This window comes from Channa argus, chromosome 16 (assembly GCF_033026475.1).
Source record: "Channa argus isolate prfri chromosome 16, Channa argus male v1.0, whole genome shotgun sequence".
Taxonomy (NCBI): Eukaryota; Metazoa; Chordata; class Actinopteri; order Anabantiformes; family Channidae; genus Channa; species Channa argus.
Window position 1 is genome coordinate 21,490,190 of NC_090212.1, and position 25,948 is coordinate 21,516,137.

General features: G+C 39.9%; 2 protein-coding genes across 3 annotated transcripts; both read left to right on the forward strand.

Moving 5' to 3' along the window:
- Positions 1 to 88: 88 nt before the first annotated feature.
- On the forward strand, positions 89 to 5,042 carry sptssa (serine palmitoyltransferase, small subunit A). The gene is made up of 2 exons (XM_067479939.1): positions 89 to 1,094; positions 2,898 to 5,042. Exons 1-2 carry the CDS (start codon positions 887 to 889, stop codon positions 2,999 to 3,001), a joined length of 312 nt encoding a protein of 103 aa, XP_067336040.1. The 5' UTR covers positions 89 to 886; the 3' UTR covers positions 3,002 to 5,042.
- Positions 5,043 to 12,494: 7,452 nt separating this feature from the next.
- egln3 (egl-9 family hypoxia-inducible factor 3) lies at positions 12,495 to 25,525 on the forward strand. 2 transcript variants are annotated; one of them, XM_067479367.1, is made up of 6 exons: positions 12,495 to 12,632; positions 13,077 to 14,016; positions 22,260 to 22,379; positions 22,485 to 22,621; positions 22,959 to 23,032; positions 23,621 to 25,525. In XM_067479367.1, exons 1-6 carry the CDS (start codon positions 12,616 to 12,618, stop codon positions 23,653 to 23,655), a joined length of 1,323 nt encoding a protein of 440 aa, XP_067335468.1. In that variant the 5' UTR covers positions 12,495 to 12,615; the 3' UTR covers positions 23,656 to 25,525. The 2 variants fall into 2 exon arrangements, with proteins under 2 accessions (XP_067335468.1, XP_067335469.1); XM_067479368.1 differs by lacking the exons at positions 12,495 to 12,632; positions 13,077 to 14,016 and adding an exon at positions 16,978 to 17,556.
- Positions 25,526 to 25,948: the final 423 nt, after the last annotated feature.

Sequence of the window (25,948 nt, forward strand, 5' to 3'; positions counted from 1 at the left end):
GAAGAACAATGCTTAAGCATCATGTCTAAGATGGGGATTTATGCTGTACCCAATCAAAGTGCACAAAATTATTTGCCACAGATCAGAATCGGTAGGTAAAAGCATTTATTCTAGATCTCTCGATAGGCTAATTCTGAAAAGCAGAATCAATTCCAGGGTGTGGAAAACTGAATGTAAACAGTTTGACAGCTCTCTGTGAAATCATTTTAACAAAAGCTGTATTTTGACACCAGAAACTGCATATTTCAGCTCTGTTATGCTGCTGTTGTCATTGAGCCTACTGATACTGCTAGAGATCTTATTAACATCTGAGTTACTAAAATCTGTCTTATTTTTCTTTGACATAAACACATTTTTTTAATTAGCTTACCATAAATAGGGTATACAAATTAAAAAAACACTTGCGCGACCAGTGTAGATCAGTATAGCACCAAATTCAGCAGCATTGCACAGCCTCCAGTTGAAATTTCATTTCGCAGAATGCAAAATCAAAAAAAGAAATTTATAAAGAAGCACTTTTTGCAAGACCTCTGCGATAGACTTACTTTAACCCTGGACGGTGGGTTATTAAGTTCATAATTCTCAAGTAATAATTTACATAGCTCTTTAAGATAAAATATTTTGTAATGCATTTATGCTTAACAGTTTTTTTCAAGGCAGATCCTTTACTTGAAGTGTAATTGAATATTTAGGAGTACGGACTATTTTAGTGGGTATTGCTCCTTTTACCTAAATGAATTGGTTACGTCTTGTCCCGCTGCAGATGAACGATGATTTACAGTCCGCTCTACACTCAATCCGTCTTTTATTTTGAAATTAGCATCTTGGAACTCCCTGATCTACGTCATAGTCGCGCGCTCGAACACTGAATTGTGATTCGTTGAAAATGAGCACCCATGCTGAAACGTCACACTTAACGAAATACGTCAAAGGGAGGAAAAAAAAAAATACACGGAGGAGGTTAAAGTCTTGCCTTTTTAAAGTTGGGACCATGGCTCTGAGTGACTGTTGGAAACAGCTGTCCTGGTTTTATTACCAGTATCTTCTGGTGACGGCCCTGTACATGCTGGAGCCCTGGGAGCGGACTGTGTTCAGTATCCTTTTCCGTATGAAAGAAGTCCTGACTGAGCTAGCGCGCTAGCCTTAACGGTAGCTGTTAGCATACATCATGAAAAGCTATCTTATCTTGGGTTGGAGCTACTTGTCTTTCGCTAATTGTAAAATGTGTTGAGGCCATAAGTTAAGGTGGTTTCTAAATTTTAAGGTGTTGGGGGCTAATTCTGTTTATGGACGCTGTACCAGTGGGTCCCTGTTTTCGGAAGTTGAAATGAATGACGCCTTTGAGCACTAGCGTAGTTAGCCTGTTGGAAGACGAGGTTTAGCTGTAACTGAATACAAGTAATTTTGCAGTGAATGCCGAATTAGGGGATGGATCCTTACGGTTCAGAAAAAGTCTAAATTTCTATTTTTGAAGTTGACGTGCAGTGGCCGCATGCGAAGCATCGCTTAAACATGCAGTTCCGAGGGATTGTTCCTCGCTGGCTGGGCGGAAGTTGAGCGTATTTGTAATAAAAGGTCATGTTTGTTTATTTTATTACTGCCGACTTAAAGAACATTAGAGGAGCGCTCGTTTGCGCTACTTTGGCTGTAGATAAAACATAAAAAAACATTAAAAAGGGTAAAGTAGTTATTGCAGCTTGGCATGTGATCTTTTGAAAGCGTGGGCGGCGTCGATGCTAAGCTAGCATCAAATTACCTACCTATCTATGGTACTTGATCGTCGTGTGTTTTTGATCCTATTCTTAATTTGCACAACATAAACCCAAGTTAAAATTAACAGTAAACACAATTTGGAAAACCAGGTTTATGTAAGAAGAAAGGAATACTGGTTAATGAGTCAAATGTTTTAGTTGATGGTTTTATGGCTATGACTTTGATCTGTGGCATTGCATTAAGTCCTCAGTATCACGTGATGTAATATAAAGTATCATCTTGCAATCTTCCCTGTGGGTCAGCTGCGTTAGTGCTGCGTGCAAGACCGATGTCCTCCATCAAATGTTAACAAATAGTTGAGCTGCTCGTGTATCACATGATTGTGTTGTTAAGCTTATCCACAGTAAAGTTTTACAGTCGTATAAATGCTAAGATGAATTTGATTTCCATTTTACATTTTTAAAGGCTCTCAGTTATTTAGGTAATAATCAGGCTATAAAATGTTGACCGTCTAAACTTGGTGCTTTTGCTCGTACTAAGGAGAAAGTTGGTGCTTGGATGGACACAAAAAAACTCCTGTTTAAGTTATCACTGGGAAATATCGGGTTTCATTTGAAAGATCAAATCCTCTAGGTGTTTTTGTAAATGACAGCAAACACAGCAAAAGTTTATTTTCCTTGTGATCACTGATCAGTTTGCTGATTTATTGTATTTTTTCCCATGTTTTTATGTAGTAAATGTACATTATGCTTTTAAATCTATATTAAAATACCTCTAACTTTAAAAAGTCCTCCAGCTTACATCTTCTGGTGAATCCTTCATCAGATGCTAGTTAACTAGCCAGAGTTTAATCAAGTATTATTATATGGAGGTTTAAAGGTGTTCCCCAAACTAGAACCCTGAGAAACAAGTTGAAAATTGCCCACCTTTAGTATTTGTCACTTCATGTTCATAGTTTTATACTCGAACTGACCCTGTAAAGGAACAACAAAACCAAAGCCTGGCCTGTCAGTTTGTATTTGAAACCATTAGTAGCCGGTACGTCTTACACTCGGATGTCTTAAGTTACAGCTAATTGACATTTTGGAACAGTTCTGCTCTCTCCCTGCAGATACTGTATGTCTGAGTGATTTTTGGGCCTCCTGCTATAGAATCTTGCTCCGTCCTTAACCTCTTCTCTTCAGACTCCCTGCTGATCTCTGTGGCTGGTATGGCAGTTTACACTGGCTACGTCTTCATGCCGCAGCACATCATGGCCATCCTGCACTACTTCGAGGTTGTCCAATGACACCAAGACCGCCCATCCGGTCTGTCTCTGGCTTCTTGTCCATCCATCTATCTGCCGGTCTCTCCTTCGTTTTAAGTGGGAATTGTTTCCAGCTGTGGTGAGGCAGAATTCTTGAAGCTGGTTTAGTGTCAGAGGTCAAAATGTCACGCTGGGGGCCGTTTTTGAAAATGTATTCCCTGGAACTGTGTATCTGAAGTATTTGGGACAATAAACAGTCTTAGGCTCAGAGGCAAGACCACAGAAGAAGGTGTGCTTAGTTTTGATCAAGTTTTGTTTTTATCTCCTTTAGTCAAGTTCACCTTACAGATCTGAAAATCTGTCATTATATGACTATCTGGTTCTGAAGTGTGAATGAAATATTTTTATTCCATTCAGACACCAGAGATGTGTTGTCTTAGATTTTTATTCTCACCGTGAAGGACCAAGTGTGTAGTCCATTTACTTTGTTTATGAGCCAAATATGATTAAAGAAATCAGACCTCTGTAGAAGACTTGATAGTTTAGTCAAAGTTGGCATCACCTGCTATGAAGAAGGACCTTCACCATCATTTTTCACGACTTATAAAGCCTTTTTTCTCTATGCAGAGCGAGTTTCTGCATAAACAATGTGCGTTATATTTTTGTGATTTTCATTTAGTAAAATCTACTATTGTAATGAAGGCTTCAGCATCATAAAGGTCAGCAGTACGTGGAACTACTGCTCAGTGCATTTAGTAAATGACCGTATTGTTTCTGTAAAAATATAAATAGGTGCTTAAATAAACCAAACTAATGGAAGCAGAGATTATTTGTCACAGGAGCCACCTACTGAAGTATAAACAGAGCTTTCAACCATAATTCACTGCCTTCTTCAGTAGTTTTCACTGACACTAAAACTTCAGTCAGTCAGACTACAGAGCCAGTGTTTCTCAACCTGGGAGCCGTCCTCACCTATAAAAACAAACTGTCCATTAAAGGCTCCTTACGTGTTTTTCCCTGGGAGCAATCCCAATTAGATATTACTTGGTTTGTAAATGTTCACAAATCATGAAGGTGAGCCATAGTGCTTTTCCTGTGGGTTGTACCTTTTGTGCTGCTGTTTTGTCTGAGTCAGCCTGTAGGAAACCGTGCTAGTAAATAAACCTTCCAGCTCTGCCTACGTAAGTTTTCACTACAGTGTGACCTTGAGGTTATGCTCACTCCAATGCTTAAACACACAGTTGGACCCAGATTTCCATCCTGTTTGTTAGAAGCACAAAGTCCCTGGTGAGAAGCAGTTACTGTAGAGTGTTTAAACGAAAACAAACTGCACTGCACTGAACCATACTTGACTATGTTTGTGCTTATTGCAAGTCATGACCCCATTTGCATCACTGTGAACCAAGTCAAAGTCAGTGAACACAGCAGTAAAATACATTTGGATCGTAAGTTTACACAGTTTACCTGCCTGTAGGTGTTGGAATGCAGGAGGTGAAATTGTTTGTTTGGAGTTTTAAAGCTAAGTTGTCAAGTAATAAGTTATGTGACACTTGAGAAAGCAACATCCACCACAATCTAACTGGCACAAGGTCACATTTAAAGCTAATCTCTATCACCCTTTTTATATGTTTTGACCTAAATTTTGACTTTGGAGAAAATGGAGCCTATTTCGAAAAAATGCCATAACGTCACTTAAATATGTGTAGGTCTTTGTGAAGAGTAGAGCCAGTGTGTTGAAAAATGATGGTAGCACATTTAAAATAATGCCGTTTTAAATTCCCACTGTTGCTTTTAACCGTACAGCAGGCAATGTTAATGGGTTCCTCTTTGCACACAAATGTTTTTATGTAATCACATTTTATTATGTGTATTCTTACTGCTACTGATATCCCTTGGAAATCTGAGAATTTGTCCCTGCAGAATTGTGTATTTTTCTCTATTTTTGTGTATATAATCTTGTATACATATTTGTAAAGTTTTGTAGTTGGATATGTTGGCGTGTAGAATAAAATACTTTTTTGTCAGCTACTAGTGCAAAATACTGTTCCATAACTCTGAAATCATTAAAGGGATATTTCACTAAGGTAGCTTCTTTTTTCCCAGCTATCATCCTAAATTATATCTTGCTTTGTTTGTCATCTTTGAAGTCATTTATTTCTTTAAGTTAACAGCCTGAGTAGCTTTCTAGGTTTTAGTGCACTTTAAACACACAAATAATTAGGAGTAATTGAGCAATGTCCTGCTTATAGTATTTGAAAGTATGTGCAATACCTGCCAGTCTTAACATTACATTCATTTTTAAATTCCAGACTTAAATAGTCTTGAGTAAGGAGCACTCAGTTGTTGAAATCCAAAACAGATTACAGGCAGCTTGAACAGGACGGTTTTACTGGTAATTACCATGAATGGACACTAGATGGGAGTCAGTCTTACTGAAATCTTACTGATTCAATTAGAAAGCTACTGAACATGTGAAAGAATATTTCAAATATTTAAACACTATTGGTCGGCACAGCAGCTGGATGGAGTAATAGGATATGTTGGGCATTGACGGTGTAGTTACTGATTTTTTTCCCACCAGAAATAAAATAAAACGAACAATATAATTTACAATATAATAATAAAAGCAAAATTTAAACATTCTAGATGTTAAGGAATAAAGAAAACATGAGATCTTAGCGGATTTGATCCAAGGCACTATTTAACTGTTCAAGAGTTTGACGGTGGTATTTTCAGCAAAGATTTAACAGCCTTCCTGATCCCCTCCTGCTTTCTGAGGACTTATGTCCTCTGGCTTTTAGAATTGATCTACGCGGGTCATTAACAGACCTGTCTGCTGGAGGAGATCGGGCTGGATTCAGTACACAGATACAGATGGATACAGTATTGACGGTCTACTTATGTCACCTCTGCTTGTAACGGTGATGTACTGAGTTTCAGCCACCAGGGGCAGCGCGGAGCAAGTCGCTGCTGAGCACAACATCGGGTGGAGAGCGAGGAAGACATCACGCGCCGTTTTGAAAATGTCCCTGGGTTTTGGATTTTCAAACATTTTGTTTGGCGTCTGCTGGAGAAATTTTTTAATTATTGAACAGAACAGCGAGATATCTAGATGGACCCTGGTGCAACGTCGCCCTTCCTTCAAATGGGTTCGTATTTCAATTTCGTTAACATTACTAAAATAAGAATGTTTATTATCAAGTTCATGCGTGGTGAAGGGGGAGGCTAGTTTCTAGCTAACAGGCTAATCAACGAGCTGACGCATGCTCGTTAGCTTCAACAGCGCTAACGTTCGCTTGTTTCTTTTTGTTACAAGTCACAGACAAGACCTGAGTGTTCTTGCTATTTTACTTTCGTGTGGCACAACTTGTTGGTAATTTGTTACCAACAAAATGATTTAAATGCGTTTTATTTGGTCAGAAAATTCCCAACACACTGCAGGAAAAACTGCTCCTCTCCGCATTGTTAAATCCTATTGGCTACTCAGCTCGGGTCATCTTTAAAATAGCTAATAAAGTCCTTCTAAAATAATTTCGTTTTATGATGTAAACTTAGTAAAATATGCTTCTATGTCTATAGGTTGCCATTGACAAAAAGTCAGAGAATTACAAGACGAACCGGATCTTTCATGATGGTGTTTCTAGCGTTAACCTGGGTTCTGCTATGAAATGCGAACTTTAAAATGTCAGTCGAAACAGTCATTTGGCTGTTAAAAAATCTCATGACCAGAGGTACATTAATCAAGTACAATTCTGTGGCACTTGATACAAATTTTAATTGTAATGTATCATATTTCATAATTTATCATTTATTAGTTATCCTGGATTAATTAATCTGATCAGACTTGACCAGCTGTGCAGTTGATTTATAATTTTGGCTTTTAATTTTTTAAATAATTCCCTTAGAGTGGTTTTTTTTTTTTTAAATTGAGTATTGAGTTTGCATATTCTGCCATCTCTACTTGTGACTGTGTACAAAGTAGTCACAGGTATTAGTTTTATGTGTTTAGTGAAAATAAGCTCAGGGATCTCCCTCTGAGTGGTCAGCTTAAGGACATTTGAAAAGATAAGGGCTGTTTGTGAACCTGCAAGTGTGGTGAAAACATTTTTCTGTAACTTTATGCAACCGCAAGGGGACACAACCCAGTGTTGTCTTGTGCCAGTCCCAAGTCTGGATAAATTTAGAGGATTGTGTCAGGAAGGGCATCTGACGTAAAACACATGCCAAATTAAAAATGCGAATCGTGACTTCCATACCGGATCGGTTGGGGCCCAGGATAACAACAACTGCCACCAGTGCTGTTGACCTACAGAGTACCGGTGAAAATTGGACTACTTTTGGTCGAAGGAGAGGAGGAAGGTGTGTTCGTAGGCAGAGAAAAGAGGAAAGCTAAGAATGTAGGACTGACAGTAGGGACTTTGAATGTTGGGACTCTGATAGGGAAGGTGAGAGAGTTGGTTGACATGATGCAGAGAAGGAAGGTGGTCATACTGTGTGTCCAGGAGACCAGGTGGAAAAGTAGCAAGGCTAGAAGCTTAGGAGCAGGGTTCAAGTTGTTCTGCCATGGATCAGATAGGAAGAGAAATTAAGTAGGAGTCATCCTGACAGAGGATTTTGTGAGGAATGTTCTAGAGGTGAAAAGAGAATCAGACAGGTTGATGAGTCTGAAGCTGGAAATTGAAGGCGTGATGTTCAATGTTGCTAGTGGTTTTGCCCCACGGGTTAGATGTGAGTTAGATGAAGTGATGCAGAACATCCCCAGAGGTGAGAGAGTGGTCATTGGTGCAGATTTCAATGGACATGTAGGTGAAGGGAACAGAGGTGATGAGAATGTGATGGGCAGGTTTGGTCTTCAGGACAGGAACACAGAAGGACAGATGGTGGTAGACTTTGCATAGAGGATGGAAATGGCTGTAGTGAACACTTTCTTCCAGAAGAAGCAGAAACATAGGGTGATATATAAGAGCGGAGGGAGAAGCACTCAGGTGGACGACATCTTTTGTAGACGCTGTAATCTGAAAGAGATCAGTGACTGTAAAGCATTGGTAGGGGAGAGTGTAGCCAGACAACACAGGATGGTGGTGTGTAAAATGACTCTGGTGATGAGGAAGATGAAGAGAACTAAGGCAGAGCAGAAGATGAAGTGGTGGAAGTTGAAAAAGGAAGCATGCTGTGTAGTTTTCAGGGAGGAACTGAGACAGACTGTAGGTTGTCCGGAGGTGCTTCCAGATGACTGGACCTCTACAGCTAATGATCAGGGAGAGAGGTAGGAGGGTACTCGGTGTGTCTTCTGGAAAGAGGAAAGTGGACAAGGAGACTTGGTGGTGGAACGAGGAAGTTCAGGAGTGTATACAGAGAAAAAGGTTAGCTAAGAAGAAGTGGGACACAGGAAACTGAAGAGAGTAGACAGGAGTACAGGGAGATACAGCGTAAGGTGAAGGTAGAGGTGGGAAAGGCCAAACATAGAGCATACGAGGACTATGTTAGGTTGGACTGAGGTGGATTTGTACAGGTTGGCGAGAGAAAGAGATAGACATGGGATAGATGGAAATGTATTGACAGGTGCCACGAGTGTGATGGGAAGATGGAAGGAGAACTTTGAAGAGTTGATGAATGAGGAAAATGAAAGGAAACGAAGAGTAGAAGAGTTGACTTGTGTGAAGCAGAAAGTAGCAAAGATTAGTAAGAGTGAAGTGAGGAGGACATTGAAGAGTGGAAAGGCAGTTGGTCCTGATGACATACCTGCAGAGAAGTATGTTAGAGTGGTGCAGGACATGTATGAGAGCTGTAAGACCGTGGTGAGGTGCTGCAGGTGGGACAGAGGAGTTCAAGGTGGAGGTGGGTCTGCATCAAGGATCAGCTCTGAGCCCCTTCTTGTTTGCTCTGGTGATGGACAGACTGACAGATGAGGTTAGACAGGAATCTCCGTGGACTATGATGTTTGCAGAAGACATTGTGATTTGTAGTGAGAGCAGGTGGAGAAAAATCTAGTGTGGAAAAGAGGTGAAGAGGCGAGTGCAAGCAGGTTGGAACGGGTGGAGAAAAGTGTCAGTGTGATAAGAGTATCAGCGAGAATGAAAGGAAAGGTGTTCAAGACGGTGGTGAGACCAAAGATGTTGTTCGGCTTAGAGACAGTGGCACTGAAGAAAAGACAGGAGGCAGAGCTGGAGGTAGCAGAGATTGAAAAAAATGTAAATCAAGCACAAACTATAAAGCATTATGAAAAGAGACACTTTCTTTCTCAATTGTCAGAAGACCAGAACAAAAACAGAGACCAATGTCCTAACAAATTCATGATTGGTGCAAGCTGGTATTTTCTGGGTGTAGAAGCAGAATTTAGAGTAAAACTACAGTTGTTTTTGTGTTTATGCTTTCATGTGTATAGCTTTTGTGTTTATGATGTGTGTTAAGAATGATTAAAAACTACAGTAAAATATGGGAAACACTTTAGCTAAAGAACCTGATCCGGATTCACAAAGAAAAACTGTTCAGTGTTTACCTAATCTGGGCAGAAAGCATTTAATGTCCACCTCTGTGTGTAAAAAGCAGTGGCAATCAGAGGCTATTTAGGAGACATCTCATTGGCCCGTGTGTGTTTTTATGTGTCAGATGGTGGCAGTTTACACTCCAGTCAGCAACTTGCTGAGCATATGTTTGAAAAACTTTATTGTTTGAGTAAACAGGTAACCGGACGTCTATTTCTTTTCTGATCTGGTGCCAGAGAAAGGAGGACAAAGCTCTTCTGTGGCAGTGTGTGTGTACGTGCTGTAATTTGAGAAGTAATGCTAGAGGTTTACTTTAGAGCTCAACCGATGTGTTTTTGCAGACTGGGAGTGATATGTAGTGGTTTGATTGAAGCTGCTGATGGCAGATAGTCAGTTTGTGATAATGTGTGTGTCTGTAAAATCACCGGTGTTTCATTTCCCTTGCAGAATCAGCAAAAGAAAATGTGGGATGTGATGTTTTAGTTTTGTATGTTGACACATGAAGGGAGTGGCGAAATACCAGGAACACTTGAGAGTCCTCTGCTTAGAAGGTAGCACTGACACGTTCACCACTATATTTATGTCATCATATGTTATGGAAGTTATGCTAACATATGTCAACATAATTTCCATAGACTAAGTCTGAGTGACTAAGTCTGATTCTTTTCTCTTAGTCTTTCTTTGGAACTCTAATTATCTCTGACTGTTTCTGTGCCGTTTCTTTATGTAGCCTAATATATTTGAAATCTTAAATAGAATAAGCAGGGAATTAGTAGTTTTTAGCAATTAACACTTTCTTATTTTTCCTTTTATAATTATTACCCAACTTAATTTACTGGAAACGTCCTAGTGATGTGGTTTTTCTTTTTTTTTTTTTTTTTCTTCCCCCCCAGGAGAATTAAGATTTAAAAATTCCAAAATATTAACAGGAAAAAACAACCCACGTTCTGTGGGTTTTGCAAGACTGTGGTCTGTGGTGTGCTACTGTTTGTAAAGATGAGCCCACGGGTGGGAACTTTTGTTTCACAATTCTTTGCAATCAGCTGTGCTCAGATTACTAACAAGCAGATTCTGATCAGAAGAAACCACCATGTTAATATTTTGAGATGTTACTTTTAGTCTGAGAAGTTTGCTGAGAGACTAATTGGAGAAATTCTGAATTAAATTAATTGGTGCAAGAGATAATAAAATACTTTATGACTCTATAGTTAATATTTAATCCTGTTCTGTCGTTATTTTGAGTTTGTCATGCTGCTGCTTTGATGGGTGCAGTTTAGCAGCTACTGGAGGGATACAAATGAAAAGAATTTGGGCTGTGTCCAATTTGACATCTGTCCAGAACCTTGAAACAGTTGAAACTCCCCCAACTCCTAGTGAAAATGTTGCCATTGGTGTGTGACTGAGAGCCAAGTTATAAACCTTTGGACATAGAGCTAAATTCAGTTCAGTTAAATTCATTTGTTGCATTTTAAAATTAGGAAGAATCTTTACATCACATCTAATTGCCCAATTTATTTAATTGAGTCATTTTTTAAATCAAGACTTGCATCAGTGATTAATTATTAATTGATTCCTAATTGTTGAATAATCCTATCAGCTTTACTTGAAATCAAAGTTACCTCACTCACAGAACTGCTTATGCAAAACAGTTGAGTTAAACTTCTGCCCTTTGTGCTGCCGCACTCTGTGTTAGAACAGGAAGGAGAGAAAAATCCCCCTGTTGACACTAAAACCACTTTACAGCAGGTCCTGATTTATCAGAAGGTGTTAGCTGGTGTCATTGTGCTGGCTCACACTGGGCCCTGTGGCGGAGTTGGCACGGCGTCTTTTATACCATCAGTGTTGCATCTGGCACAGAAAGCCAACGGCTGTGTGTGAAGCCTCACGTATACACACATTCTTCAGAAATGAAGTTCCGGCGAGTGAGCGATGGTTGTGATGGGGCGTGATGTGACACGTCTACACCTGCTCCACCAATAACTGATAGACACTCTCCTTATTGAGTATTTTGTAATCTGATTACGGGGTTTGTTTTCCACAAGTCCTCGAACGCAGCTGGCAGGGTCAGTGGGTGGCATTACTGCCAACGCAGTGAAGATCATATTTACGGTAACCATACACATACTAGTAACAAAGGGTGTAATTATAATTTAGCTTTAATTCATTGACTTATTCTATTAACGTCATTCACAATCATTTAGTCTGTAAAATATCTGCAAATATTGATCAATTTCTGGAGTGACAGCTACTTGGTTTGACCAACAAAAATGATTTTTCTTTTTTCTTTTTTTTTTCTTTTTTTTTAGGGGAAAAAAGACAAAAAGCAGCAGCAGGAGTTGTACTAGTACTGAACTTTTAAAGTTCGAGAATGGAGGATGCTAGTTTGATGTAGTATGATCAAAAACAATATATTTACATTGAGAAACTGTGACCTGATAAAATTGGTTAATTGTTGATCACAATTACTAATATTAGTACATATACAGAACTGAAAAAGTGTGAGGTCCCTGTTCTTGTGAGTTTTATTTACTTGCTATATTTCTCCTTCAACTAACATTGTACCCCCTCACACTTAATACGTACAAACAGAATTGAAATAATTGGCTAATTAATGAACTAGCAACAATTCTGGTGGTTAGTCATTTTTCAACTAAAAACAAGAAATAGTTTATTGTCACAGCTTCTGAATAATCAAGACTTGCTGGCTTCCCCTGTGATCATCTCATTTGGATACCATTTAGGTTTAATGAAAATGCTCTTGAAAAATAATAAAATAATGATAAAATATAATAGCATTTTAGTGTCTTGAGTACTGTTATGTTGTAAGTACATTTCCCTAATCATACTTCAGAACTTCAACATTTTTCAATTCATGGCCTTTTATTTGTAGGCATTAATTTCGCCGTGCAGGATTAGTATTTAAAGATTTGATCTCCACCACCGTTTTTATTTCTTCAACTCTAATCTATGGATTGTCAGGATCATGTTGCAGTACAGCTGCTCCTTCCCTCCCTCTCTGGTACTGGAGCGTCACTTTTTTATGGCTCAATCGTCTGGGTGGGTGCCTCGGAGCACCAGACGCTCTGGAGCGCAGGAGGCGGTAGGATTCATAAACTAAGGGGATAATCAGGATTATTAGTTGACTGCTAGAACAAACAGTTTGGCGTTTTGATGAAACAGGAGAACAGGTAGACATTCTTAACATCCAAAGTTATTTAAAGCATATCTTTTTTCAGCATGAGTTGTTTAAAGACAACATGGGCATAAATTGGGGTTGATGAATGAAAATGGGGGAGCATTACATTTCCAGTATTAAAATTTTACAGACAAATGATAACCTTATGAAAGTTTAGCTGTTGTAGAACTGGAAAGATACCATAACACTGTACTGTTGTTTCTTCTAAGCTCTGGTCAAGTACAATATAATGTTAAGCATCCAGTCTGGGTGTTTCAAAAGTTTCAAAATCAAATCCTCATACTTAAGACATTGAAATGTTTCAGTAATGGAATGAAGAAAAAAAATCTACCAGGCTATATGCCTGAACCGGGTCTGTAATATACTTACATTTCACTGCATTTCTGATCAGTTATGTTATTTGTTACTAAAGTGACATTTACTTTTATTTTGGAAGCAAACCTGCCTGGGATTTCCAGATGGCTTGCAACTTCCAACAAACCAGCCTGGAAAGTGTAAAACAAGTAAAAACTCAAATGGGAACATATGCAGACGTGAGTTCCTTGCCCAAGGTTGTTTCTGGAGATGATTTTCAAAATAAAAATGAGGACGACAGTGCTGACTACAGGCACTCAGGTGAGCTGCCCCCCTGTGGGAACACCAGGGCTGACTCTGGACCTGGAGAGACTGGTTCTGGAACTCAGGTTAATCCCCAGGTTAGGATTGGCGTCAACGTCGTTGGCACAAGTGTTTCTGTGGGGCCTGGCATTAGAAATGATTTGGTGATGTCAGCCAGAGCTTTAAACTGTAAAGAGGACGTGGTCAGTGTTGAGGTCTGGTCTGCAGATAGAGCTGCAGCTTGGATGGGGACCAGGAATAGTAACAATGTCAGGCCTGAAGACAGGACGGACAGTGGTTTTAGAAGCAGGGCTGTGGCTGGGATTGATGATGGGGTTAAAGCTGGAGCCACACACAAAGGTGCAGATAAGGTTTTGGATAGACCTGACTCCAGGCTCTTGCCATGTGTCCACCCCTGGAGCATCCAACCACGATCCAAAGACCGGAAGCACCGCAGCAGCCACAGGCTGCAATACATGGTCCCCTGCATGAACTGCTATGGCATGTGCATTATCGACAACTTTCTCGGGGGCAAAATTGGAGACCGGATTCTGTGTGAAGTCCAAGAGCTTCACCATGCTGGGAGGATGCAAGATGGTAAACTCTCTGGTAGGGTGTTGGACAACACCAAGCGCATTCGTGGAGACCAGATCGTGTGGGTGGAAGGAAATGAGCAAGGTTGTGAGAACATTGGCTACCTGCTGTCTAGGATGGATAAACTTATCATCTCTGCTGATGGGAAGCTGGGAAAGCACAAGATCAGAGGGAGACACAGTAAGGTCAGTACCCTCACCAAAAGCCTGGTTTACATCCAATCAGGATCCACAAACATCTGTATCAGGCCCAGAAGACCACAGCTCGCTTCCAAATGTTCTTTTGACCTACTACTAGAGGGTTTACAGTATATTGTGGTTACAGGAGAGCTTGATAAAAGAACAGAGAAGTTGTTATTTTCACCCAGAAGCCGCTCAGTAGAATTCTTTTTTAAAATGTATTATTTATATAATTTTTTAATTAAACCATGTCATGAATCATTGTGGAAATATAAAAACAAACTCTTTTTAAACTAATTGGCACCCAAATACAATATGTCAAACTAAGTGTAAAATGCCAAATTGAATAATGTTTTATAATTTAAATATTCCATTTGCTATTATAGAGAAATCTATAAGACTAAAAACTAAAAATGTATTAGTTCAAGCGAACCGACTTAAACCCAACATAATCCTTGCTACATAAATAATGTAAAAAAAAAAAAGTTTTTTTTTTTTATTCTAGTGCCGCTCAGAACGTTTTCAAGATCCTACTTAGAAATCAGCGTGCTGTGTTAGCATTATGGTGCCACGGTGCAACTAAAAAGTCTGTTGTTTCCCTTTATACCGATTGCATACGCCTTACAATTTGGAAGAAGATATAATGCGATTTGCAGCCTTATAGCACAACGGTGAAAAAAAAATGTCATTGAAAATTCTGACATTTGATGCAGCATGTAAAAGGAGTTTCTATTTTATGAAAACAAATGCATCAAAAGTTTTCTTGCTGGAGGGAACCTGCAGCCAAAGAAGTGTCATGTATTGACTTTGTATTAATTGAATAGGTCTAACTCAAATGTGAAATCAGTCAAATAGTGTCTAGTAGTTTTAAAGTCAAAATACTCCGATGGGGTGGATTGTGCTGTCCAGACATATTTCTAAAATCATGTCCTGAGAAACTTTTTTTTTTTTTTTTTTTAATGGCATTAAACAAGAATATTTTCCAGGATCACACTGAGGTAGAGAAACATTGCAAATGGAAGTAAATGGAAAACTGAAAAGTCAAAGAGAGGACAAATAGTAAAAAGTTCAACTGCCGTTTACTACAGAAGTCTATCAAGGCTGGATTTTTAGTGGTTTACCAAAAAAAAAAAAAGCTGACATTATTATTTAAAAACGATCACTATTATTATTAATAATATTATCATTATTATTGTCAGCTGTTTGCAATCTCGTCCTGGCTCTTGTTCAAGTTGACATTTACTTCCGCACGGATAGAGGAGGGGGGGGGGCGAGTGCTACATGCGTCTGGTGGCATGGGCAATGGCGGCGGGCACGCCCACTGCGCGTCCACGTAGCAGCTGCCTTTCACTTCAGGTTTGTTAAACTTTATTTACCGTCTTTTTGATAACAGATGAATGATTAAAGATTTACTTTGATCATATGAAACATTCATAGTCGGTTTCCGTTACGTGGTTAAAGGAAACGATGTCGTACTGTGACCGTTCTGTGCAGCGACGTGTTAAAATGTTAAACTGCTCATTGGCAGCATTACGTGATTACAGTAACAGAAATACAGTGGTGAAGGGAGTATGACACAGACTGAAGTCCGGTAATCCCCCTCCTCCACCCCCCTCCACCTCCTCCTCCACCTCTTGTAGCGAACATCACATCCAGCACGTTCCACTCGCCTGTGTTCACTTTCACGCATCCTCGGCTGTAAAGCGGCTGAAATGCGTCCGGAAGTGGGCAAGTACCCTATCAAAGTAAACGCGCACAGGCTATAAACTGATTTTAGGGTAGTGAGATGTAAAAATGTGCAAAATGCCAAGGAAATACTCAAGGACAAGTGAAATTACAACTTAACTTTCAGGAAAGTTCACAAGTAGCAGTACTGTAAGAGGAAAGGGATTTTCCATGAACATCAATCCAACTGATTTGCCTTGTTTAGTTTTTCCATGTGCACTTTATAAATACAATTTTGGCAAAACTCTTAAGCTGGGCAGGTCCTAAGTGTAATTCAAGGAGAAAAACTGCTTCTGTAAACATTTCTTCTGTTTTAGTTTGTTAGAGGGGACATGAATCAAGTGTTGGGTGCTGTAAACCAGTGAAACGGATCGTTTTAACAGTATTTCACCAGAATAATACTTCAATATTTATTAGTTCACGAGATTCTGTCTTAACAATCTGTTCAAAAGACTACAAATTAAAGAAGAATAAAATGGAAATAGTAAAGTATAAGTAATAAAAACTGTACTTTGTTATGCTACTTAAATAAAAGTAGGTATGAGTCACACAGTTGTATAAGTTTCTAAGGGTGGACGGGCGTCAAAGGATCAAATTGATGATTTTCTTCCAAAAGTATTTCTTTAGTCCACTAAATTTTGAAAATTTTTCATTGTTATCTTTCCTAATTTAACAAATATAGTATTGTAATATTCAATAACAACTTTTTTTTCTTTTGAAGAAAGGGGAGAAAAATATGTGGCCCATTTTGCACAGATTTGAGCCCTTTAGGTTTTATATTGTCGAAACATTCTGGTAAAAATATGGGTAATCACTGCTCTTTGATCATTGATCTTTAGAAAACAAGTCATGGTGTACTTGCTAGATGTATGACTAATATTATCAGATTTATAAGAATTATCGCCATTTAAGCAGCAAAGAAGTTTTACAAAGTTTCTTTCACTAGGACAATTTTATGTACAGGCCTTAACGTTTAATCCTGCCATAATTTGGGATTATTTATTTTCACTGGTGTATTCGTGTTGTTTTAGTTCAATTGAAAGTAACAAATCTTATTCATCTCAAAGGAAAGTAGTTTCCCCCTCGTTCTGCTTCAATGCCTCCCGAAAAAGAAAATGAATTGTTGGACGTGCACAGGTGCAGGGTATAATCAGCGAGAGCTTTATTTTGAAACGGCAAACCGGAACTGGTGTGACCTCGTGCTCCGGCTTGGCTTTGTTCCCTGCTTTTGTAAAAGGTCCGCGCTAACATGCGATCAGACACGCAGCAGCAACGAGAGGACGTGCAGCGGTGTCGGCCACCTTCTGTTTCTAGTGTCAGCTGTCACAGTCACACTTTGACCCTGGAGAAAACCCGGAGTGACAGTGAAGACACTTTATCTGATTCTTTGTCAAACAGTCGATAACACGTCTCCAAACAAAAACTCAAGTTTGATTCTGTGAAACCACCACCATCGCTGAGATGCCTTTTATCGAGCACGTTTCGGACTCGGACTTGAGGACTTTGGCTTTGGAGCGGGTCGTCCCGGCTCTGCTGGCTTGCGGCTTCTGCTACGTGGACTCTCTGCTCGGGGAGTTGGCCGGGGACGCCGTCCTGGAGCAGGTCAAGGAGATGCACCGCTCCGGCTCGCTGCAGGACGGCCGGCTGGCCGGATCCGTCCCGGGCATCCACCGGAGGAGCATTCGCGGGGACAAGATCGCCTGGGTGAGCGGCTCTGAGCGCGGCTGCGAGGCGATCAACTTCCTGCTCAACATTATCGATAAGCTCATCTCCATGTGCGCAAGCCGGCTGGGAAACAAGCCGATACGGGAGAGGTCCAAGGTAAGAAGCCGGCTGGAGGTGCGTCCCGAGTCCAAGACTGGATCGTGCAGGTTTATTTACCAGACCAAGCAAAGTACAAAGTACCAAGTACCGTAGTGAAAACCCAAAGGTCGTATACGTCCACACAAGGCAGTGCTCAGGTAAAAGCGCAAGTACTTTTCTAAAAGATACTTAACTGCAGAAGTAGCCTCACACTCTTTACGTATATGCTCTAAATTGTACCTAAAGTGCCAAAGTAAAAGTACTACACTAACAAGATAATGGATTTTAAACAGTATTTATTAGAAATGAAATGATCAAATAAGCATCAAAGATAAGTTACTACACAGACTGTACTGACAGTTGAGCTTCTCCTTGCAGCAGATGTAGATTCCTATAAAACTGAATAAATTGTTGGTGTAAAATAAACTTAAACGTAGAAGGTGTGTTTTCCTTAAAACTGTAGTAACATGAAGTAAAAGTACTCGAAGTCATTCAAAATATTACTCAAGTTCAGTCCTTTAGTAAACAGACTTGGTCACTAACAAGCAGGCTGAGGAACCAAAGTTGACAAAACACGTTTTACATATGGGTCATATTTAATAACTCATAAACACCGTGTTAAAGTGGGACCGTTGATGATGGTTTAAAATAATTTGCAGTAGTTACTGGAAATTTGGCTTTTTTTTCCTAACTGCAGGATCTGAATGAGGTACTGTTGTTACCGATTTGTCGACTTAATACATTGAGGAGGATTCTAGTAAAGTGGAATCAGAGAAGAAAAATGGTTAAATGACTGCATTTATGGTTTTCCCATAACTGCTGTAGGATATTATTTTGAGTTTAATATTTGTCTTTGGAGTTTTTAAGTTAAAACTGACCAACATCTTCTGCCTCCAAATTATAATTTACAAGTTGAATTGAGGGGACGTCAGAAAAACAATAATGAAGATGAAGTCCTGGGCTTTAATTGCAATTATGTTTTTTGATAAATTACCTTGTCACATGAAGTTTTTAGTTTTTGCTTAGCCATCTGCAGGTGTCATTATTATTATTATTATTATTATTATTATTATTATAATCCTCTTTCATGCATGGTTTCAGCCTAGTGGTTGCTTTGTTGCAGGTTGGTGGTTAATTTATAATTGAGGTTGCAGACGGACGTGTAGAGTTGTTAAGTTTGCATTGTGTGCACACGTGAGAGGACACAGAGATGAAGATGGAGAAGTGGAGACTTAGACACTTACTCAATTATTCACAACCTCACTGCTCCTCAGCAATCAGTGACACACACACACACACTAAATTACACCATTCTTACTTCCCCATATCACATGCAAACACACATATTCCCAGCATGTCTGGCCTGTTCTCACATGTGGTAGCACACGGTGTCAGTATGTGGGCGTGTTGCCAAATGGAAGTTCTCAAGAAGAAGAGGGCAGCTGAGTTACAGGATCTCTCTCTCTCTCTCTCTCAAACACACACACACACACAAACCCCTTAATGCTAAGTAGGAGAATATCAATGCAAAGATCAGCTGTCTCACGGTGTGTGTGTTTGTAGCTGTGATTTAAACGGTTTGTTACACTGGAAAAATTGCAACGTCTTGTAAGTTTGTGATGTGGCCTTAAGCCGATAAACCTGGTTTTACTGAGGTCAGTGTGGCTTGAAGGTGCTGAAGGGTCAAGTCCCAGTGCAGCCAAAAGAAGAGCGAGGAATTCTATCACCAATACAACACATTTCCCATTTCATCGTGCGGTTCCTTATATTATGTTCAAAACAAAGTGGAAAGATGTGGGAAAATGAGGTGTTTGTATAATCTAGCTTTATTTTAATCATTTTAAAGTGAAAATGTCAGATATTTCCTAATCACCTGAATGTGCTGCCTCTCACGTTTTGTTAGATCTATTTTTTTTTACAATTTATAGAGCAAACATTGGCTTCAGTCACCGAGTACTAAAACCTTTAGTTGACCTCACAGAGACCTAAAATGGGTTTTGACCTAAAAGTCCACTATTTGGGAACAAGCATGTCGAGCCCAGAAGAAGAAACCAGACGCATCCTGGTTGTTGTTGTTTTGGATTCACGCGGAACAGGAGACAAGACTGCAGCCTCACGCTCCACACGTAGCTCAGATATTAAACCGTCGTGAGGCTGGAAATGGGCCAAACAACTGCACAGCCGCAGTTTGGGAGGCTCTATGGTCCCACTGTCCCTACACTAACCGTCCGTCCCCCCCAAACTAGCACAAGATAAAACTGAATTCAAGCCAGCTTCTCAGGCTCTTTGTTAAACTTTTTTCAGTGTATCACTTCCTTCTCCATGTTGGACGGTGGTGATGGTGGGATGTGTTGGCGCACATGCCTTTATTTCTTTGTGTGGACAAATTTAGTTTGGATACCATTGTTGAGGACATTTTGGTTGAACTTCAAAGAGTTTTTTTGAGGCTTAAGGTTTGGTGTTAGGGCAATGGGTGTGTGTGTGCATGTGTGCGTGCCTGCCTCAGCACCAGTGTGTGTTTTTCCTTGTTTCCTCTCAGCACAGGCCGCCTGTGGTTTTGGAGCAGGTCATTCTCTCTCGTAGCAGCAGTGGGGGTTTGTCGTCATTGTCAGCCAAGGAGGGTCCAACAGTACGTGCAGCTCTGGAGTCCTTTGTATGCACGGTGGTGGGGGCTCAACTCACCCAACCCTTGGAATGACCCGCCCTCCTTCACACTAGGACCAATACGAATGTCTCAGCAGGAAGGGGGCGGAGCTTCACGGTTGCATGCAATGTATCTGTAAACACAGACGTGAGGTGACTGTCGGGTCATCGAGGTTACTTAAGGCCTGATGTTGTGTTCAGGGACCACAACAAAGAGAAGTACGTGAACAGGGCTTTGTGGTGAATGCAGCGACGTGCACCTCCCTGCACACTTTTGTTTGACAGGTGATGTTGCAGATATCTGTGAGCTTCTGGTTTTGTGTGGTCAGGTTTGCATGTTAAGCAGATACAAAACCTGAATCCCAACGACTGCATCAGTGGAGGCGCTGCGTGCGATCTGTGTGTAATTATCGAGCTCGGGCATCAGATGATGCACTTTGCTGTATATCACTGTATGTTGTCAGCAAACACATCTTTTTCAAGAGCTGACCCTGTTTGGATAAAACGTCTTTGGAGATAAAAATATTTTCACAGCAGAAGAAATTCATAGTGGAATTTCCTGTTGCTAATATTTTTGTGTTTTTTTTTTTTTTCAAATACAAAAGTCAGGGCTCCTGGTTTGTTACATGTCGGCTTTCATATGACTTCGACCAAATGTTTAAGATGAGGCATTTTATTTTTTAGCATGACTTTTGTATTCATGGTGTAACTTTAGTGAGAGAGATGAGGAACAAAAGTTAAACATTGCATATTTTGCTTTTAGCAGAGTCTACTTATTATATTCGCATTTACAGGTCATTTACTAGTTATGAGTATAATATTTTCTGAGGTCATAATGTTGCTTTATTGTATTTTTTATTCAAAAGAAATTTCTACTTGTTAAAGAATCCTGTGCACATCACTTGTTAGTATTGATGTTGGCACCATCACCAGTTTGTGAGGCACATTTTACTGTGGATAGTCACCAAAACAACACAATACTACACCGTAGTTTAATCATCTTTAAACATTTATTCATAAATATTGTAAATCAGCTGTATTTTATTTAAGGTTTATAGGGTTTAGTCCCAACCTATTGTAAACACTCCAAAAACCAAGTCAATAAAAACAGTATATTGACTGAATACATGGAGAAACAGTAGAAAGCAGTAAAGCCGCACATTACTAACGGCCTCTCAGAGGATCAGCATTTTGTGGACACTGCTCTGTTGTTCTTGGGAGGAAATCCACAGTTTGAGTCTTTGTTGACTTTGACACCGACTCTAATGTCTGACAATTGTCTGCAGCTCTCAGTTTATCGGGCTTTTCCTGTTCAGGTCAAAAGGTTGCAGCGCTACAGGGAGGAGACACATGGGAACAAGTTTTATGTTTGAATGGTTTAATAACGTCTCAGGTTTTTTTTTTTTTTAGTTCAGCAGTTGTAGATTGAGTCTCGTCCACCTTCTGTCGTCAGATGTTGCTACGTTTCAACCTGGCTGCTGTACGAACACACGTCAAATCAGCTGACCTCATTCCGAGGATTCCTATGGAACACGGCATTAAAATGATTTGACTTTGTCTCTGCAGAGGCGCTGAGGCCTCACACGCAGGCCTGCAGACATGAACACACATGCATCATGTGTACGTGCAACTGAAGCTGTACCACAAAGCACACGCCCACTGATCACAAGAAATATTAGCAAATGTCAACACCCACACATGGGTCTTTTTACAGCTGTGAGGACAGTCACTAACCTCAGCCTTTGAAGCTAGGAGGCGTGGCCAAAATGTCCTCGCACACTGGGGAAGTTTTGTGAAATCACTTCTACCAACATAACTGATCCTCAACACACGAGCTTTTATTGAAGGTTTGTCTGGATTTGTCAGAAGTTGTGTCACCGAGCTTCCTTGTCACCTGAGAATGTGCTGTTTGTTTTTCCTCATAGCTAAATGAAGGATGAGGGTTGTGTGTCATCGGAATGTGATAGTTTGTGCAATCATTCTATTGATACCCTAAAAAATGTGTTTATCCACAAATCTAATGTATAGAAAACCGTGGTCTAATCAAAACTCGTTACCTTTTGTGTGTTTGTCTTTAGGCCATGGTGGCATGTTACCCAGGAAATGGAGCAGGTTATGTCAAACATGTGGACAACCCCAACAGTGATGGACGCTGCATCACCTGCATCTACTACCTCAACAAGAACTGGAACGCTAAGGTACAGTCAACCATTTCTATTACTGATGACTTTAAAGAATCATTACCAGATGTAATAAGGTTTGCTTTAGTAAAAAAAAAACGATTTTCTGTTGTTGTGTATCAGGAGCATGGGGGCGTCCTGAGGATCTTTCCAGAAGGGAAATCTTATGTGGCCGACGTCAAGCCTCTGTTTGACAGACTGCTCTTTTTCTGGTCTGACCGCAGAAACCCACATGAGGTGCAGCCCTCCTACGCCACTAGGTAAGAAGCCCCTGGAGGAAACTTACAACATTTAACTCGATTAATTTGGGATTAGCTTTACACACTCTTGATTGAACTGTTTTTACTGAACCAGGTTTGGTCTGTGTTAGAAACATCTTCCAAACCAACTCCATTTACATATGTGGAAAACAACATAGTACTTTTTTTTTTTTTTTAGGGATTTTTTGTGGAAAAAGTTGCACAATGTAAATCATTTAATTACACAAGTGTATTTTAAACCCGGCTCCACCTACTGCTGTCAATGAGTAATTCTGCTGATTTCAGTTAATTTGAACTTAAAGCCAGAGCTGTAGTAAACGTGGTTGCTGTGTTTCAGGTACGCCATCACAGTGTGGTACTTTGACTCGGAGGAGAGAGCGGAGGCCAAGAGACGCTTCAGAGACCTGACAGGTACAGAAATAAACACGAGTTAAATACTTCAGAGTGAGGAGGGAAACAAAATGTCTTTCATTCTAGGTCCTAGAGAGCTGCAGTTCTGCTTGTTGTTCAACTGGATCAGGTGTGTTCGGATAAACTGCAGGGATAGTTGGAAAACAATCGGGACAGCAGCTCTAAAGGACCCAGAATGACTACAGTACATTTATATCCCAGCAGATGTTGGTGAGCAGCTTCATGCACTGGAATCATGATCACTAGTCCCAGATGTGTTCAGACAGTTTGCTGATGTTAAACAAGTGATGTTGCAACACACTACTCAGGGTATTTTGGAAATCTTGTAGGTAGCAATGACAAGCTGAAGCATATGTAGGGTGGTTACTAGTGTCAGGTGTTGTCAGACTGGTTTTCTCTTGATTTTGGTTTCTACAAAATGTAGAAACAGCAGCTTCCTTCATGCACTGGGACTCTGTAAACAATCACCAACATCTGCTGGGATATAAACATGTAATTACAGATACAGAGAGGGGGACATGCATCAACCTGCAGTAAACAGTTTGTTCTGTGTGACTGAATCTAATTCTTTGTACCTTTTGGTGTCAGCGTCCACACAGCAGCAAGGCAGCAGCTCCAGCTGATGGAGGGGAAGTGTTGCCACCTGGTGGTTGTCACCCTGAACTGCAGGATTCCTCCTGGCTCTCCCAAGGTTCTGGAAAGAGAGAGAAAAGAAAAAAAAAAGTGTCACGGGGATTTTTTTTTTACTCTTCAAATGAAACCTTTGCGCTGCTGAAGCCTGTGATGATCCAGGTTACCTGAAGCTGCTGCAGACTTTTCCTGCTTCACATGATGATTGTGTGTGTGTGTGTGTGTAATCCTCCCTCTGCTGAGACTGAGCCAGTCTGTGGACTGCAAAGCTAAGCTTCACTTCCAGGTCACTGACAACTACAGAAGAGACAAAAACCACACACTGTCTGAATATGCACCAGTAAATAAGGGCTGGACCTCAGGATTTAAAAGATAAGTGAAATGTTATATCTGCAGATTTGAGTAGCTTCATATGTAGAAAATGTTAACAGGGGCTTGTGGTGATTTAAAAACAGTGATTACATTTTTAAAGAGCGAAGACAAAGCAGAACAGTAAATCTGTGACCGTTTAGACATTTGTCACACACTCAAAGCCAAGTATTTAATGGCTGTAGCTTCTGAAATGGGAGGATTTGTCACAGTTTTCTGATCCTTAAAGTCTGCATTAAACATGTTGTGTATATATAATCCGTTATTATAGAAAAACATCAGATTCACCCTGAAACATGTCACTGTTTTAGAAAACAACCAATAGAGATTTTCTTTTGATGGGTTGCCTATTAATGCGTATACTCGTAGGGTCCTGCACTGAAAATGATAAAGTACTTTCACCTAAGTAAAGAATGTGGGTACGTCTTCCATTAATTATAGGGAAAGTGGGCACCTACAGACTTAAGTTGTTTTTTTTTGTTCAATTACTCCTGGAAATTAGAGCTTTAAAGATTTCTGTGCAGCACATTTACACTAAGCTAACTGCATCTGAGAGAGTGTAGGGTGAAGTTAAAGCCCCACACACACATCACATTCAGTAGAGTTAAAAAAAGCTAAAAATCAAATGAACTCCAATTTCTGATGGTAGATTTGGGGGAAATAAATGTTGCAGAACAGTGAAGTTGTTGTATAGTTTTCAATCCTAGCTGCTCTCTGCTGTTAAGCTTTAGTTCTGAATTCTTCCTCCTCTACTGACGGAGGGTGAAGATGATGAGACGGAGGGCGTGTGTGTGTGTGTGTGAAACACTTCTCTCACACACACACGCTGGATGGATAATTGATGCTTTGTGAAAACGCCTCTTCAGACATTACTGAGCTTTCTGTGAACCTTTAACTGAAATCTGATGTCATTACCTCTGCAGCCCCACTTACTGTTTAATATTTGTTAATGTTACTATGAGTCTTGAAAATCTCTGTAACCCATAAACGTTGATTTCGTGAATAAACTTGTCTCCAGAGGCCACAGATAATGTCACTGCATCATTACAATCTGAAGTGTTTTTGTCGAGCTTCTCTTGTGCATGTACACAATGACACATTAAACATTTTCCTGCTGACAGCAGATTTCACAGCAGGATTTGGTCGATGCATCTGCCCTGTTGTTCGTTGGGTAAAATTATAGTTTTCCAACTTTTGAAAGTGATGTACATGGTTTCCTCCAACCACAGGAAACAAGGTCGAAGTAAAAACTTTCTCAAAATGGAAACAATGAAAATTTAGTTTTTAGAGGTTTAAGACATAAAATCTTTGGAATAACAGTTTGTATTTATCACTCACACAGACCAAACATTTGACTGTTCAGCTACTCGACTATCAATGTTTTTAAAGGCCAAATGTCGCATTGAAATTCTGATGGGAATAACTGCGTTTAGTTAATCTGCCAACACCTGCTTTTTTTAACTATTTGCATTTAATAAAAACATTTCACAGCAAGCTGTAGTAGTTTCTGATCGTTCTTCCGGTTTAATAAAAAACAATTTGATAAAATAAGTCCAGGGCTGTTAAACATACAAATATGCTTCTAAGTCGTTATGAGACAGAGCATTTGTACTTTAATTTCAAAAAGTTTACTCCTTCCAGCTGCAGTTTGACCTTTTTCTATTTTCAGTGGTACGTAAATACTTTATTTCAGTAGATTTAATTATGGCCAATTTCCACTCCACTACATCTAAGAGCAAACATCTATACTTTTTGCATGAAATGTGTAAAGTGAGAGATAAAAACAAATCACTAGAGACAGACATGGTGTCAGCTTCTCCTTCCATGGTCTTAATTAAAAGACTTATTAGCAGCACTAATTCCCTACCTCTTCTCTTTTACTCAACATGAGTAGAAATAAAACTGTTAAATAGCTCA